The sequence below is a fragment of the Ascaphus truei genome, chromosome 4 (assembly GCF_040206685.1).
Source record: "Ascaphus truei isolate aAscTru1 chromosome 4, aAscTru1.hap1, whole genome shotgun sequence".
NCBI classification, from domain to species: domain Eukaryota; kingdom Metazoa; phylum Chordata; class Amphibia; order Anura; family Ascaphidae; genus Ascaphus; species Ascaphus truei.
This window is the reverse complement of record NC_134486.1, coordinates 97,410,220-97,425,390: the sequence shown is the minus strand read 5'-3', so window position 1 is coordinate 97,425,390 and position 15,171 is coordinate 97,410,220. Positions and strand designations below refer to the sequence as shown.

Here is a 15,171-nt window from a genome sequence, read left to right as displayed (position 1 = left end):
TGATTGCATGGCAATTTCCAGCCCTCTCAGACTAACCGAACGGAGAGTATTTCATTTGTAAAGTTGCGGTCATCGACATTGGCCGCCATGAGGGAGAAAGCCGCTAGGTTTTAAAATGCGAAGTGTAAAAGTGTATAAACCTGAAACCATTATCTCCGGTTCGGTAAGGGCTAGAAGACTGGGATTTGGCCACCCTGCAGTCATAGCTCCGGCATGATTGCATGTCAATTTCCAGCCCTCTCTGATCAACCGAACGGAGTATGGTTAACTGTGTAAAGTTTGGTTGCTGCCATTGACTCCAATGTCAGAGTGAAATGCACTAATTTCCCATTGACTCCAATGGCGGAGAAAACCCCATTGTTCCCTATGGGGAATTAAAGGTGAAAGTTGTAACTCCGGTTCGGTGGGTCGTACGAAGCTGAGATTTGGCCACCATGTAAAGTCACCTCCGGCATGAGGCCATGGCAAATTTCGGCCAACTCGGACCCACCGAACGGATATTTAGGTATAAAGATTGTGAAATATATAATGTATATTCATGCCTACTGTAAAGCCCACGAAAGTTACTGGCCCATGAGGTATGTTAATGGCCAGGGGGCGACAGTGTGTCTACAGGGAATACCCTGATCAAAGGCTCCCCCACCCTGATTAAGTATTCTAGGGCGGGGAAGAGCAGGACGTCACACTTAAAGTTAGAATTTCCCTGTCCAGATCGTCATCTGGCAGACTTGGAGGCGCCAGCTTTTTAGAGTGGGGCTAAGGAAATGGTTCTCTGACTAGAGGAAGGCGAACCCCCTGTGGGCAGGTACTATCTTGCTTCCCACGTGAGTTGGCAAAAGGTAATTGGACTCGGGTAATTGTCATCCAATACCTGAGTCCCAATGTTAGGGATAGAGCCCAAATCACATATAACCAATTGCAAGCTCTTTGCCCATTGTCTTTCATGTCTTCATTCTTATACCTGATGCCTGATGAACTGCTAACCTGAATCCTGGGTTATTTCATTGTCCCCTTCCTAAGTGTATATATTCCGTTTGTTATTTGTCCAATATTGTGTGTCCACCTGTCTTAAGGAATAAAATCTCTTTATTATATCACAGTCGTATTCAATTCAACCCAGTTATTTGGCGTATATTATAACCCTGTAAGCTACCGTGACAGACACCTCTGCCAGGACGCGATGCCGAGGTGAGCCAATCGCCCTGGTAACCATGCTTAAGGAGCTACCGTGCTCTGCGGTCACCTGGGAGCTCACACCAGACACCCCTGGGGCAGTCAACTCACCCTTCTTGTCGGTAGGTATTGGTCCCAAACCTGGGACCGACGGTACCATCATCGTAGACCGGGCCGGCCGTTGGAAGGCACACTGGCCCACAGCAAGGTCCGCAGTAGAGGAGGCAATCAGCTCTTTATCCTCAGCTTCACTTATCTGTGGTTCCGGCATGGGAACTGTTTCTGGAGCTGAGTCTGGAACCGCGGACAGAGCATACGGGCCCTCCGAAACTTCCGTGAGCAAGGTAGATTGGTTTGCCGCATCTTTCTCTGCGGGTTCCGCCGGCCACAGCAGCACTGGCTTCAGGAACTGTGCTCCGCAGCAGGCACACTTGGGTCCCCAGCTCAATTCGCCATCTGGAAAATCACACTTGGGGCACAGGCATCTGACGTATCTTCTTCCTTCCACGTTCACTACCTGAACCCCTCTTGGTCGCTGATAGGTATCAAAGTTCATACCACCCGAGAGATAAAGGTCTTTCTGTAAGCACGGGCACAAAAGAAACGTTACATACATTCCTTCTGCTGGCCAAACACCATACAACTGAGGATGTGGTTCGCTGCATCCTGTACTTTCCTCAGTGGAGACAGCAGTTACTGATTGAGACTCACTGTGCTTGCTCCCCCTGGTGGACTCCAGAGGAGGAGCACCCTCTTTCAAGGAGTGGTTCTGACTCTGCGCTGAGCCACCCACAGGACAGGGGCGGGGCTCTGGTTTTCACGCCAGACCTGGACAGATTTTGGTAATCAATTCTCATGCCGCCTGTTTGCAGGCAGCACGTGCGCCATCCAGACTTGGCGGGAGACGCCATTTTAGGTGTGACTCACTGTTAGCATTCCCGGGTGAGGGAGTCTCCATTTTGATCACAGTCCCTTTAACTACACTATGACTCTTTGTGCATGAAGAAACTGCTAACTCGGGGTAAATAATGGGACTTCCTGGAATGGGCTATGCATATTCGAATAGGGTGGATGGACCTCCCCCTTCTGGTACCTCGTGTCCTACACTCACTAACACGGAGCACCATAGTCCGTCCGCGTCTATGCGGCGGCCTAGAACCTTTACTGCACCCCTTAGTTGTGGATACTGACTCAGGATCAAGTATATATAACGGGATGGGGCAGGAACCTGCCCCACAACCAGTGTGTGGAGAGGCGGTACTTGCATCTCCAGTGCCCATTTGTAAACCTCTTGGCATGACGGTAATGATAGCGTGAGCGACATAATTTAACTGAATTCGGGCACCCTAGGTCTGGATCTCAGCAGCGTCTCCAAATGTAGCCCTGCTTCCCCCACCCCTAAGTGAGATCAGGGGGGTGGCTGTAAATAGCTACTGGTGCTGCCCTTTTACCTGTTTGGCTCGCAGGAGCCTAAGCCTCCATCGCTGGGAGCCTGGGGTGAATTACTCTTATAAATGGTGCAGCGCCTCCACCTATGAGAGATCCCAGCAGAGTGGAAGCAGCCCCTCACAGGAAAAAATAACATTACTCACACAGTGATAAAATAGAAAGGCTTTACTGTAACAGACCCACAATATAACAGTTACTGTATGGGCAACACAGATAATAACATTAGCAACGATATCACTCTGTACCCCTAATAGTACAACTACCCGGTCGCCTCGCAGGGCTATAACCCCACACCATGTACCCCACACCGTGTCCACAGCACCCCAAAGTCCCACACCCAACCTCCTTGGTATTTGAGACAGCGCTGCCCACAATGTGTATGTATTTGTTGGTGCACTTAGTTACGATACCTGCCCAGTGCGCCAGCACCTGGGCCCGCTGAAATCTTCGCAAAGGATCCGCCGATCCGCGATCTCAGCGACGTGATCTGCACGCGAGAGCTGTCCGCTGGGGGATCCCACTCTCCAGCAATCTCTCTCTTCTTAGGGGTTTGGTCTCAGACCACAACCAACAGGGCCGTGCAGCACTGCAGCTGGGTCCCTGAACTCTATTGGCAGCACTAATGGGGCAGGTTCCCTATCCTAGGGCCTGTCCCTACAGCAGCCACAATCTCATAATATGTCTCAGGGCCTAGGGGATTACCGGGCCTAGTGCAATGGGTCCCTGACCCCTGCACACACAACCTCCCCTATCTGTGTCCCAGCTCCTACTTCCTCTCCTAAGCGCGCCAAATGTTTCTCTCCTCTCAGGGAATCCTGCAGCCCTATTGGCTCTCTGGCGTCAGGTGGTAAAGCAGCCCCAGAGGCTGCTGGGTCTTGTAGTCCCCTATGAAGCTCTTTCCTATTGGGGCTGCGTGCGCGATCCTCACTGCGCATGCGCGATGCTGCAATGGCCACCGTCGCTTCTCTGCCACTCCACTGCGCACGCGCGACCTCCGGCTGAAGCGCGACCTCTCGCGCCAACCCCAATATGGCCGCCACAACTGCTCTGCGCATGCGTGAGCACCAGGACATAGCGACGCTCTGCGGAGGGAGCCGCCGGCAAGCCCGTCGCCTCCCCGCAACACCCCCCACAGCAGCGGAGGTAAGGGGGAGGGGGGGGGAACGAAGGACCGGAAGGGACCTGGCTACATCTATATCAGTATATACAAATAAATCAAAAAAAGTATTGTAGTTATGGAATGATCTTTGTGTATACTAAGGGGCCTATGCAGAGAGCAGTGAATTTTAAAATTGGCGAGTTTAATAAAAAGTAGCTTTTTTGGAGAATTTTATTCTCCATATGCAGAAATGTGCGAATTCTGCTATGTTTAACATGAATGCGTCTGGCGAGTTTAAATTGGCGAGATGCGCGCTGCAGAAATGTGTTAAAAAAAATTCGCGCCTTTTTTTTCCCTTTGCTATGGCCGCGAGCGGCAGCTTCTTGCCAACTTTTTCTGGCGAGGCAAAAAGGAGACAATCGCGCCATTTTATTGGCGCGAACAGCCGCTAGATGCCGTTCACGCCTCTCTGCATAAGGATATTTTTAAAACTGGCGAGATGGAGGTTCTCGCCAGCCGCGAGGCGAGTTTTAGAAATAGAAAAAAAAAATTGGCGCGTTTTTCGCAACTCGCCATTTTCTGCTGTTTTCTGCGCGATTTTCTCCAAAAAATGGCGAATTTTCAAATAGCGCTGCTCTCTGCATAGGCCCCTTAGTGTTATGGCGCCTTCATAGGAGGTCCATACTGCACTTGCTTGTAAACATTGGTATTCCCTATTAACAAAAGAGTTAAACTAAAGTGTGCTTATTGCCATGTGGTCCAGTATTGGTGGGTCTGAATTCATTACATTTCCACCTCAATCATTTTGATTGCAACTCACTGCGCTGGGGGAAAAAAATCTGAATTCGCACAAATAGCATTCCAGAAAGTAAAACACATACAGGTCTCACCTACTGTTCAGGCATATTGCCCTCATCAAACATGGCCACGAAACGTCCTGGCCCCGCCCCTTAGGGTAGCGTCACTCGACGTCCGAGTCATAACATATCGTCGTGACTCCGCCCCTCACGTCACAGTGTTTGCACAGAGACCAGTTTTCCCGTGGTGCCCCGCGTGTTCCTGTTCCTTGCTGCGTACATTGTGTGTGCGTGCCGCGGCCTGTGCTTTCTTTCCGTACCGAGCATGGGAGTCCCGGCCTTTTTCCGCTGGTTGAGCCGAAAATATCCGTCCATAGTCGTGCACTCGACGGAGGAGAAGGTAAGAGAGGGGCGCTGGCAGGGGTGGGTCTCCAGGCCGGCTCTTTGCTGCAAGGCCCAGTCATACGCAGGCTGTGCGAGATGGACCGGCAGGGGGTGGGGATTTGGAGGCCTCTGCCTTGTGTCTGTTACCTGGACACATCGGTTTTATGTGCACTTGTTTTCTTGCTCTCATACAAGTGAATGACACATGATGGGTTAATCTTTCGGCAAGAGGTCCATTAAAATAGGAAACAAATAATATTTCATTATGTGCACCAGGGTAAACGCCAGTTATTGGTGTATATCACATGAAATAAAAAAATCACGAAACAAATATTTTCGAATGAATTAAATGCATGATATAGAAAGATGCACTATATATAATTTTTTCCATGCATTACATAGATTTAAATCTATGGTGTTTTTTTAATTTTTTTTTTAACACATTTCATTTAATACTGAACAATATTTCCGATAGTGTCACGTGTTGGTTGGTGTATGTTGTCCATCTGCAGGCCTGTGTAGTGTGCAATGGGCACGGTGGTGGTGGTGCTGCTGCCTAACAGCTTGTTTGGGCTACAATGCCTCCCAACAAACGGGGTGGGTCGAAGGATACAGTGAGTCTTCCTTCTAAATTTGCGTGTGGTTGGGCCCTTCAGGGCTAAATGTGTAGTGCCAGCCAAGCTGTTGTAGTGTGAGGTGCTTGTGGAACCGCTTGCCTTCAGGCCTTTGCAAAATGTGAGATTTAGAGCAGTGTTTTTCCCCTGTATGTATACTCTTGTCTGTTTTTGAACATTGTGTAGGGTTAACAAGATATTGCTGTGCCACAAAGGAAATCTTTTGTTCTCTAGGTGCATGTGAGCAATTGCTATATCTGTATTGCAAAGACGAGCCAAGTGGTATAATTTGGCCCATTTCTTTTAGTATAGATTTACCAGAATATTGGCAAACAGTCTAAAAATTTATCCTCCTAACATGCTGTTTTATACTGGTTTAGTCTTGGGGGAAGAATCTTATCGGGAATGTCAGAAAGGTATTGTCAGCAATTTATTAAACGTCGAATGCCTCGGCCCAAGATTATATAATCATTAGTTATTGCCATTTTATGAACTTCTGATATTTCTCTAATAAACAAGAATTTATCCAATGTTATTTGGAAGAATAGAAAACATAAACACTAAGGTTTAATGAGATTCTAAGTGACTTTGTAGAGATTATATTCCAATATAGTAATAATTTTCATCTATCATTTCGGGTCAAGTATGCTAGGGACTAAATATTTGAGCTTTACATTTTTTAAACCCAACTCTACAAAAAGGTTTAGTATCCCTTGGTTTTCTTATATGTAGTAACCCAAGTAATATATTACCCTCCGGTGTCCCAGGGGCCCCTCCATGTCCTACAATATGCATGTCACTTAAAGCTATGAAGCTCATTGAATTTCCTCCCAGAATTTATCTGTTATGTGTTTAATAGCGACTACATTTTCTATGTTTCTATGTTTGTTCTTTCTGCTGCCTGCAGTCACCCTGTGATATCATTTATGACTCTGCCTGTGAGAGACCATAAAGAACAGCAGTAGCTAGTTAGTGAAAGAGTGATTTTAATATGATTTATCACCAGTTGTGGTCAACTATGTTGCACGCTAATGTATTTCCTGTATGTTCCGGTGATAAAGGTTGTGTGAAATTATACCGATGCATTTTTAGACATTTGTAATTTTAAACATACATTTTTTTATTTTATGTATATTTATATCCGTTCTATGCTATTAAATAATACTTAATGCATTGAGAGAGTCTACACTTAATGCCATTTTTAATGAGTTTTATTATACAGAGCATTCTTTGATTTCTAAAGCAGGTTTAGCCCATTTCCCCAACTGTACAATACAACAGGGGTGCGCAAACTGGGAGCACTAGATTTTCTTGGGGGGGGGGGGGGGGCGGCGCAGCAGTTATAGAGGTCCTGCGCACTCCCCCCAGGCATTTAAATTAAATGCCGGGGGACAGTGCGTTACCTCTATAACACACTTCCCTTCCAGCGATGCGTCGTCATGGTAACCTGGCATCACATGACCATGGCAACGTGACGTCACATGACCCCATGCGTCATTTGGCGGGGCGAGGCGCCGAAGAGAGGGGTGCGCATGGGTAAACAGTTTGCGCGCCCCTGCAATACATCACTTTTCTGTTTGTGTTGCCAATTTTCCCTGCAGTTGGAGCTGCAAACTGTCTATCGTTACACAATGTTACTTTAGTAATATAATATAAGGATACGTTGTATCTGCTGAGTTAGGCCGCGTCCATGTTTAGTGCTTGCGGGCTGAGGCGCGCTTCCGCTCGGCACTAAGCCCCTACAGCCGCAATGAGACCGGCTTTAGTAGGGGCTCGCCTACGCTGCCGCGCGCTTGCGGAAGCGTAGGTCTTAGGAAAATTAAAAATTTTCCTGCTTGCCGGAGCGCAGGGCCGGTCACGTGAGCGGTTCGCCCAATGAGGGCGAACCAGCTCCGTGACGTCACTGGCCCACCCGCCGACACGCCCACGGACGGCGCGCTGTCTAAGGCCAGGGAAAGCACCCGCTTTCCCTCAGCCTCAGCGCGCCTCCGCACGCCAGCAAGAACCATGGACGAAGCCTTACACTGATGGATTGATGTTGAAAGTCAGTCATTATGTGAACCTGGATAAGCAGGATCTTTACCCATGCAACTGATCTTTTATTAACATCTACCTGGTATGTTTCTTTGATTGGAACCCCTCTCTTAAATTAAGCACATCTACGATTGATCTTTTATTAACATCTACTTGGACAACACCCTGTTTAGAAGAACAATCTGTTTTAATGTCCCTTGTGTGCTAATTAAGTTGCTTGGGCTGATCTGAATTCAGTCAGGTGACATTTTAGAGCTGTATAACCACATACGGCAGCCCATGCTGTCTGCAGCCCATGCTCAAGTAGCACATTTTAAGTAGCGAGCAAAGTGGTGTTTAAAAGGGAGTTCAGAAGGTGTGGACAACACCTACTGGCCCTGAATCCGATTTTGTCCCTAAATCCTGGATTTGATCTACGCTTGAAAGGAGGTTATTATCTACCCCAGACTGCATATCTCAGCACTTTACTATTGCTGTGATGCCGCATTTACTATTTATATTTGCTATGGCCTCACTTATTTTCAAATCATGCACTTCTTACTACCAGCCTCGTTATGTCTCCAACTCTATTCATCTATCTCCATCTCTTCTCCTCTTTGCCACTTCTCATTTCAAATGAACTACTTTCTTACCTGCGCCCTCTGACACTATACAGCTATATCCCATGCACTAAAACATACCCCTACAAATCATCCTCACACATTCTCTTTCTATCCATGCTTCTCCTCCTTGCTTCTGGGGATCTCTCCCAATTCTGGTCCCTGCCTTATTTCTACATGCTCTCGTCCTCGCCTGCCAAATGCAATTTATACTCCATCTGGTGTCAACCCCCCCAACCTGATACCCATCCTCTCTCCCTTTCTCCTTTGCCCTTTGGAATGCTCGCTCCCTTTCTAACAAGTTCCTCTCTGTGCATGACTTCTTTCTCTCTCACTCTCTAATCCTATTTGCTATAACAGACCTGGCTCAATCAGTCTGACTCTGCTCTGGAAGCTGCCCTCTCTTTTTCTCAAAAACAAACAAAGGTTCCCTCATGAATGCACTCAGATTGATATAGTGAAAATAGTGAGGTATAATTAAAATCAATTTAATGAATAATAAAAATGTTTGTACAGAGGGGCGTGGCAAGAAGGTCCAAGACCACCCCCTAATGACATACCAAAAGAGACTTCCACATAAAGTCAATAGGGAAAGGGACCTAAGGAAACACTAGATATAGCCAAATGGTATATAGGCTGGAGTATGTAAAGATTAATTCCAACAGAATAAGTACCTGCATGCAGTAAAGCAGTACTATTTTCTAAAAAAACAGCAGACTAAAAGGATAATCTCTACCGGTACCAAGTCTAGAGGAATATAATCAAATAGCACAAAGTAAATACCAGAAAATGGCCAATCTAAAGTACAGAACTAGTGTCATATATTCCTCTAGACTTAGTACCGGTAGAGATTATCCTATTACTCTGCCGGTTTTTTAGAAAATAGTACTGCTTTACTGCATGCAGGTACTTATTCTGTTAGAATTAATCTTTACATACTCCAGCCTATATACCATTTGGCTATATCTAGTGTTTCCTTAGATCCCCTTCCCTATTGACTTTATGTGGAAGTCTCTTTTGGTATGTTATTAGGGGGTGGTCTTGGACCTTCTTGCCACGCCCCTCTACAAACTTGTTTTTATTATTCATTAAAGTGGATTTAATTATACCTCACTATTTCCACTATATCAATCTGAGTGCATTCATGAGGGAACCTTTCTGTTTGTTTTTGTTCATTGCCCCCTTATCCCTTTTTGCACTGGATGGTATTTCTGATGACCTTATTTATTATTTCATCACTTCAAGCTGATGCGAGAACTTTTCCCTTTCTCCTCCCCCTTCCTTGTTCTCTTTTTTTCTCTCACACCCCGCGACCTGATGGCAGGGGTGGAGGAGTGGGCCTCATCCTCTACTTTCCGTTACTTAACCCTTCATATTCCTCCCTCTTTTGCTTTTCCCAACTTTTATGGCTCATACTGTCCAGATCTTCTCTCCTCTCCCTGTCCACATGGCGGTCATCTATCGCCCACCTACCTCTACTCATCCTCCTTCTGCCTCTCTAATTTTGAATCCTGGCTCTCTTTCTTTCTCTCCTCAGACTCCCCTGTTCTTCTCCTTGGGGACTTCAACTGCCACATTGATGACACCTCTCTCCCTTGGGCTTCCCGCTTTCTCTCTCTAACATCTTCTTTTGGCCTTCAACAGTGGACTGCAGCCACTACCTAGACCTGGTTTTCACTAATAACTTTTCTCTCTCCGATTTCTCCATTTCCCGTTTTCCTCTTTGACCATCACCTAATTTTCTCTCTCTTGCTTCTCCCCTTCATCTCCATCTACCCCTCGTTTCTGCAGAAACCTCCTCTATCGATCTTTGTGGGGGTACCCCAGGGCTCTGTCCTGGGACCTCTTTTATTTTCTCTGTACACTCTCTAGGTGACCCAATCACATCTCTTGGGTTTAAATATCACCTCTATGCTGACGACACACATTTACTTTTCAACCTCTGACATTACGCCTGCTGTACAGACCAAAGTTTCTGAATGTCTCTCTGCGATATAATCCTGGATGGCCCTCTGCTGACTTAAACTTAACATGGCAAAACAGAGCTCCTACTTCCTCCTGACCCTACTACCTCCTTCCACATTACTGTTGGAAGTACTAACATTCACCCAGTAGCCCAAGCACGCTGCCTAGGGGTCACACTCGACTCCTCGCTCATTCTCCCTTCACAATCAACCTGTCGCTTTTCCCTCCGCAATATTACAAAGATACGCCCTTTCCTCTGTAAGGCCCCGTTCACACAGCGCACTTCGCAACGCTGTGTGCGCGCCTCCGTCTGCTGGGTGATGTGTGATCATCCCCAGCAGATGAATTGATGCGGGGGGAGGATGCGTTTTCGTGGCAGACAGTTAAGGGGGCCTTCCCCCGGTGTCCCGTTCCTTTTTTTTTAATTTTTTTTTTTTTTTTATATATTATACTTCGGAGACCGGGTGGGGGGGGGGGGGCTGTATAACCATAAAAGAAAAGCGTGTTTGGCTGCTGAAACTGCCGTCACGCTGCTGCAGCCATGAATCTTACTTTCAAAAGACTCCCGCGACTGCAGCAGCGTGGACGTCGTATTTTGCAGCCAATGGTAGTTTCAAGAGTGAACACTACCATTGGCCGCCAGGGGTCGGTGACGAGTGAGCGCCCAGTGTGAACGGGGCCTTACTTGACTGCTAAAACTCTGACTCGGGCCCTCATTCTCTCCCGTCTCGATTACTGTAACCTCCTGCTGTCTGGCCTTTCTTTCTCTCACCTGTCTCCCCTGCAATCTATCTTTAATGCTGCTGCCAGAATCAATCTACTCTTTCCTAAATCTGTCTCGGCGTCTCCCCTGCTGAAATCACTCTCCTGGCTTCCTATCAAATCACGTATCTCGCATTCAATTCTCCTCCTCACTTTTTTTTTAAAACTTTTCATTCTTCTGCCCCTCGTTACATCTCGACCCTAATTTCTCGCTATGTGCCATCCCAATGCTTGTGTTCTGCTCAAGGATGTCTTCTATCTACCCCCTGTGTATCTAAAGTCCTGAAATGCTGTATGTATTATAAACAACATTTTTATTTTAACCTGCAGCTAGTAATGCTGCAGCTTGGTCTTTATATAACAGCTAACAACTTTATTGGTTTGTTTACTGCTAAAATAGTATGAACTGCATAATTAAGTATCTTATGGATTTATTTCCGTACTACAACAGAACAATTTTGCACAGTTGATATAATAGAGGTTGTCTATTTGATGTAGTTGGTGTGCGATTGTCAGTTGGTCAACATTGTATTAGCTGAACTTCAAGTCTTTGACATTGGCAGGGTTCTGCAGTGGGATACATTTCCATTAGAGGGAATGTTCTCTGCTTGCATAATATTTAGTATATAGTGCTGATAATTTGTATGGAGCTGTACATAAAATGTTGCAGGCATATCGAGTCCCTGCCCCTTACAGCTTTAACGATGTTGATGCCTGGATCATAGGTAGATATTGCCTTGCCCAAGGTCATAAAGAGCTGAGCCAGATTCACTTGCTTTAAGGCAGTAACATTGAATGAGCTGCTACTTCAACCCTGTGATAAGGAATGGAGTTCCTCTTAAGGCTGCGTCCATGGTGCCTTCTCCCGTGCTGAGGCGCGCGGAGGCTGAGGGAAAGCGGGTGCTTTCCCTGGCCTTGGTCCGCGTGCCGTCCGGAGGCGGGCCAGTGACGTCACGGAGCTGGTTCGCCCTCATTGGGCGAACCGCTCACGTGACCGGCCCTACGCTCCGGCGAGCGCCAAACCTAAATTTTGTATAAGACCTACGCTTCCGCACGCTTGCGGAAGCGTAGGCGAGCCCCTACTAAAGCCTTAGTGTTTGCTAGAGAATCTTTGAACGTAATATTTTTAATTAATTGTTCATTTGAGGAAGCGTTATTTAGGGGCTTGTATTTTGTTGTTGGGAATGCATCATATTTATATTAAGAACAAACAAAAAGGTGTTTTTCTGGTCATCCCATTGTAGTGGGCACAAATGGATTAGGTCCCACCCTCTAGCTGAGGATAGAAAATAATTCTGTGTAGAAGAATTATAAATAGCTATACTTCCTTTCTAGGTGGTTGTGGTTGTTTTTTTTTTTTGTGTGTGTCCTGCTGTTCTATATTTGGGCTTGCCTGATTGCAAGAAAGGCAGTCTATCCACAGAGGCTATGCAGCCAATAGCACCACGGTTGCAGCTCAAAACGCCCATTCGCATTGCAGTGATGTACCCGGAAATTATCCGGTACTGTACACGGAAATTACTTGCATCCTGGAACATGGTGCCGGGTAATTTTCGTTCTGCTCTGCTCCCACGGTCCTCCTCCTTGGAGAACGGCAGGACCAGAGCAGCAGAAGACTCATCTGCAGCCCGCTGCAAAGGGTGAGGAGGACAGCTGTGACATCCTGGTGGTGGTGGGAGCAGCGGCAGACATCATTGTTCAGCCAGTGGGAGCAGCGGAACACATCTTTCACAGCTGGTCAGTGGGAGCAGAGGAACATGTGACCGGAGTAGGAGCATTACTATTGGACAGCCAGCTCCTCCCCGGCTGTCCAATAGAAACGCTCCTGCTCTGGTCACATGTTCCGCTGCTCCCACTGGCTGAACAATGATGTCCTCCTCACCCTCTGTCACCGGCTGCAGCAAGTCAAAAATACCCGGCCCAGCAAATTTTCTATTATTCCCTGGGTACCCAGCACGTGTTAGGACCAAGTACAACACTACTGCATGGGAAATAATGGTCTCTACGTCTCCCTTCCTGTGCCGCCCCTGGTATTCACATGCTTTAACTCCAGAGACACACGGATGGTGTGCAGTCACGTCGTCTGAACCAGGAAGTATATTTACTGCCAATATGGAGCTGTCGCAGCTGCCCTGCCTTACTAATGCCCGGGAAGAATTTGCAGCTGCATGGAAGTGACTAAATCTACTTGAACATGGAGTTTGCCTCTAAAAGTGCTGTACCCAAAAACCTAAGGTAATGTCTTGGGAGTTGGGTGGTTGATGATGATATATATATATATATGTGTGTGTGTGTGTGTGTGTAAAAGAGCAGACCTGCTCATGATCTGTGTTCATTACACCAGGTATTCAAATGAAGGGGTTTCAATACCTGTCAAGTCTACTAAGAGAAGAAAGGCTACAAGAAAGACTGCACCAAGACTGCAAGATTGGTCAGCATGGGACAAAACTGCACCTGAAAATAGAAAGCTCTGTGCAGAGACTATTTAAATGGGGCGGTTGTGCCAATGGGGATTTTCTATCCTGGCTGAAGGATTTAGTTACACAGGACATTGAAACTGCCTCATCCCAGTCTGAACGTAAAGCTCACAAGCAGATGGTTTAGCCTGGATAGACCGTTGGTATCTTCAGAGCAGGAGCTGTGTAAGATGCTCGAGACGGATCCTCATTCATTGAAAATGTGTAACAGAGAATCCTACATCCTTTGACACTAGTCAAACGTATGATCAAAGTTATTTGAGATGTTTCGGAGATCGAGGATCCATGTTGGGCTCCTGACCCTAAGGATCGTGTGTTCAAAAGATTGCAAAGAGGTGCTAAAACCTTTCATGGTGCACAAGGATATCATTAAGAGTGGACCCAGCCTGGTAAAAAGGTATTAATTTCAAGGAAATTTACATGAATCTATCCTTTTGACAAGGATGTAGGAGTATCTCACTGTGACTGATGGAACTGGAGCATCTGATTTTTAGATTTTCTCTAACTTAATTTACCAAAGAAAGCTCTTGCTCACAGGTTGAAGCTTCTATTTGTATCCAAAAAGTATTGTGTAAGGTGCACAGCGGCAAGAATCAGGTCAAGTGGCAATAAAAACTATTTATTCAGGCTGCATTAAAAAACGGCAGAGTACAGCTCTCCTTACAGTTACTCCTCTCCAGAGGTAACTCCTTGATAAAGTGCCTAACGGCACGAAACGCGTAGGAGAGCTGTACTTTGCCGTTTTTTAATGCAGCCTGAATAAATAGTTTTTATTGCCACTTGACCTGATTCTTGCCTCTGTGCACCTTACACAATACTTTTTGGATACTCTTGGATCATGGATGTGGTTGCACGCCTGAGGACCTGCAGGGGAATAATAGTGAGTACATTTTATTCTTGAAGTTCCCTAGGAAAGGAGAAATGAAGACTCCTTTACCAGATGAATCTTGGGATTGATGTGTCTATACATATGACATTGGAATTCGTTATTGCACTATAACTGTCATATTTCCCCTGTATGGTAAACGTTGGCTGCCCTGTGTTGTTAATACACTTTATTTACTTCATTATTGCGGTGTGCTGTTTTTTTTTTTTTTTACCTGGATTTCTTTGGTTACCCTGTACCCTGTATGGGACGAGCACCTGCCTTCATTTGATTTTTTCATTGACTATATATATATATATATATATATATATATATATATATATATCTATATATATATATATATATATATATAGATAGTCAATGAAAAAAAATATATATATATTTGGTCTTGGAAACCTACTTTTACAAAACGTAGGGATTACCCAATTAAAATGCAAGGACAAAAGTCTTCTGGTCAGGTATAAGTCGGACCATACCCCTTCCTGCTTCAGATGTTTTTGTTGTACTTCACTGGGAGGTGGGAAGCTCTACGGTCTTACCTGCATCAATAAAAACAAGAAAGTAACCCGGTTCGGTGCTGCTTAGCAGAAGGACAAGGATGCTTTGTCTCTAGAAGAGGCATACAAGCATGTAGCTGCAGCTTTGACAGTGTTAGGCTGGGGCCATAGAAGGGGAATCAGGGCTGGACCGCGCTGACGCTGAGGCTCGCCTGCTGAAATTGCGCAATTTCATGCCAGCGGGCGCGATCTGAAGCGGGGGGGAGACTGAGGGAGTCGGGGCAGTGACGTCGCTGGGCCAATCGCCCGCGACACACCAACGTCAACGTCACGGCGCCGATGTCACGGCGCCGTGACGTTGACGCTGCTCCGCGCTGATTGGATGTTTTCAGCCGACAGTGCTCTGAAAAACAGCTTGGCTGTCGGCTGAAAAAT

At 46.3% G+C, this 15,171-nt stretch overlaps 1 protein-coding gene across 2 annotated transcripts in view; it reads left to right on the top strand.

Moving 5' to 3' along the window:
- The first annotated feature begins 4,744 nt into the window (after positions 1–4,744).
- XRN2 (5'-3' exoribonuclease 2) overlaps positions 4,745–15,171 on the top strand; it is a 52,476-nt gene continuing 42,049 nt past the window's right edge. The window contains exon 1 of one of the 2 annotated variants that reach the window (XM_075596235.1): positions 4,745–4,918. In XM_075596235.1, the coding sequence (XP_075452350.1) occupies positions 4,844–4,918 (75 nt within the window). In that variant the 5' untranslated portion in view covers positions 4,745–4,843. The remainder of the gene's footprint in view (positions 4,919–15,171) is intronic. The other variant, XM_075596236.1, reaches the window with a different exon arrangement.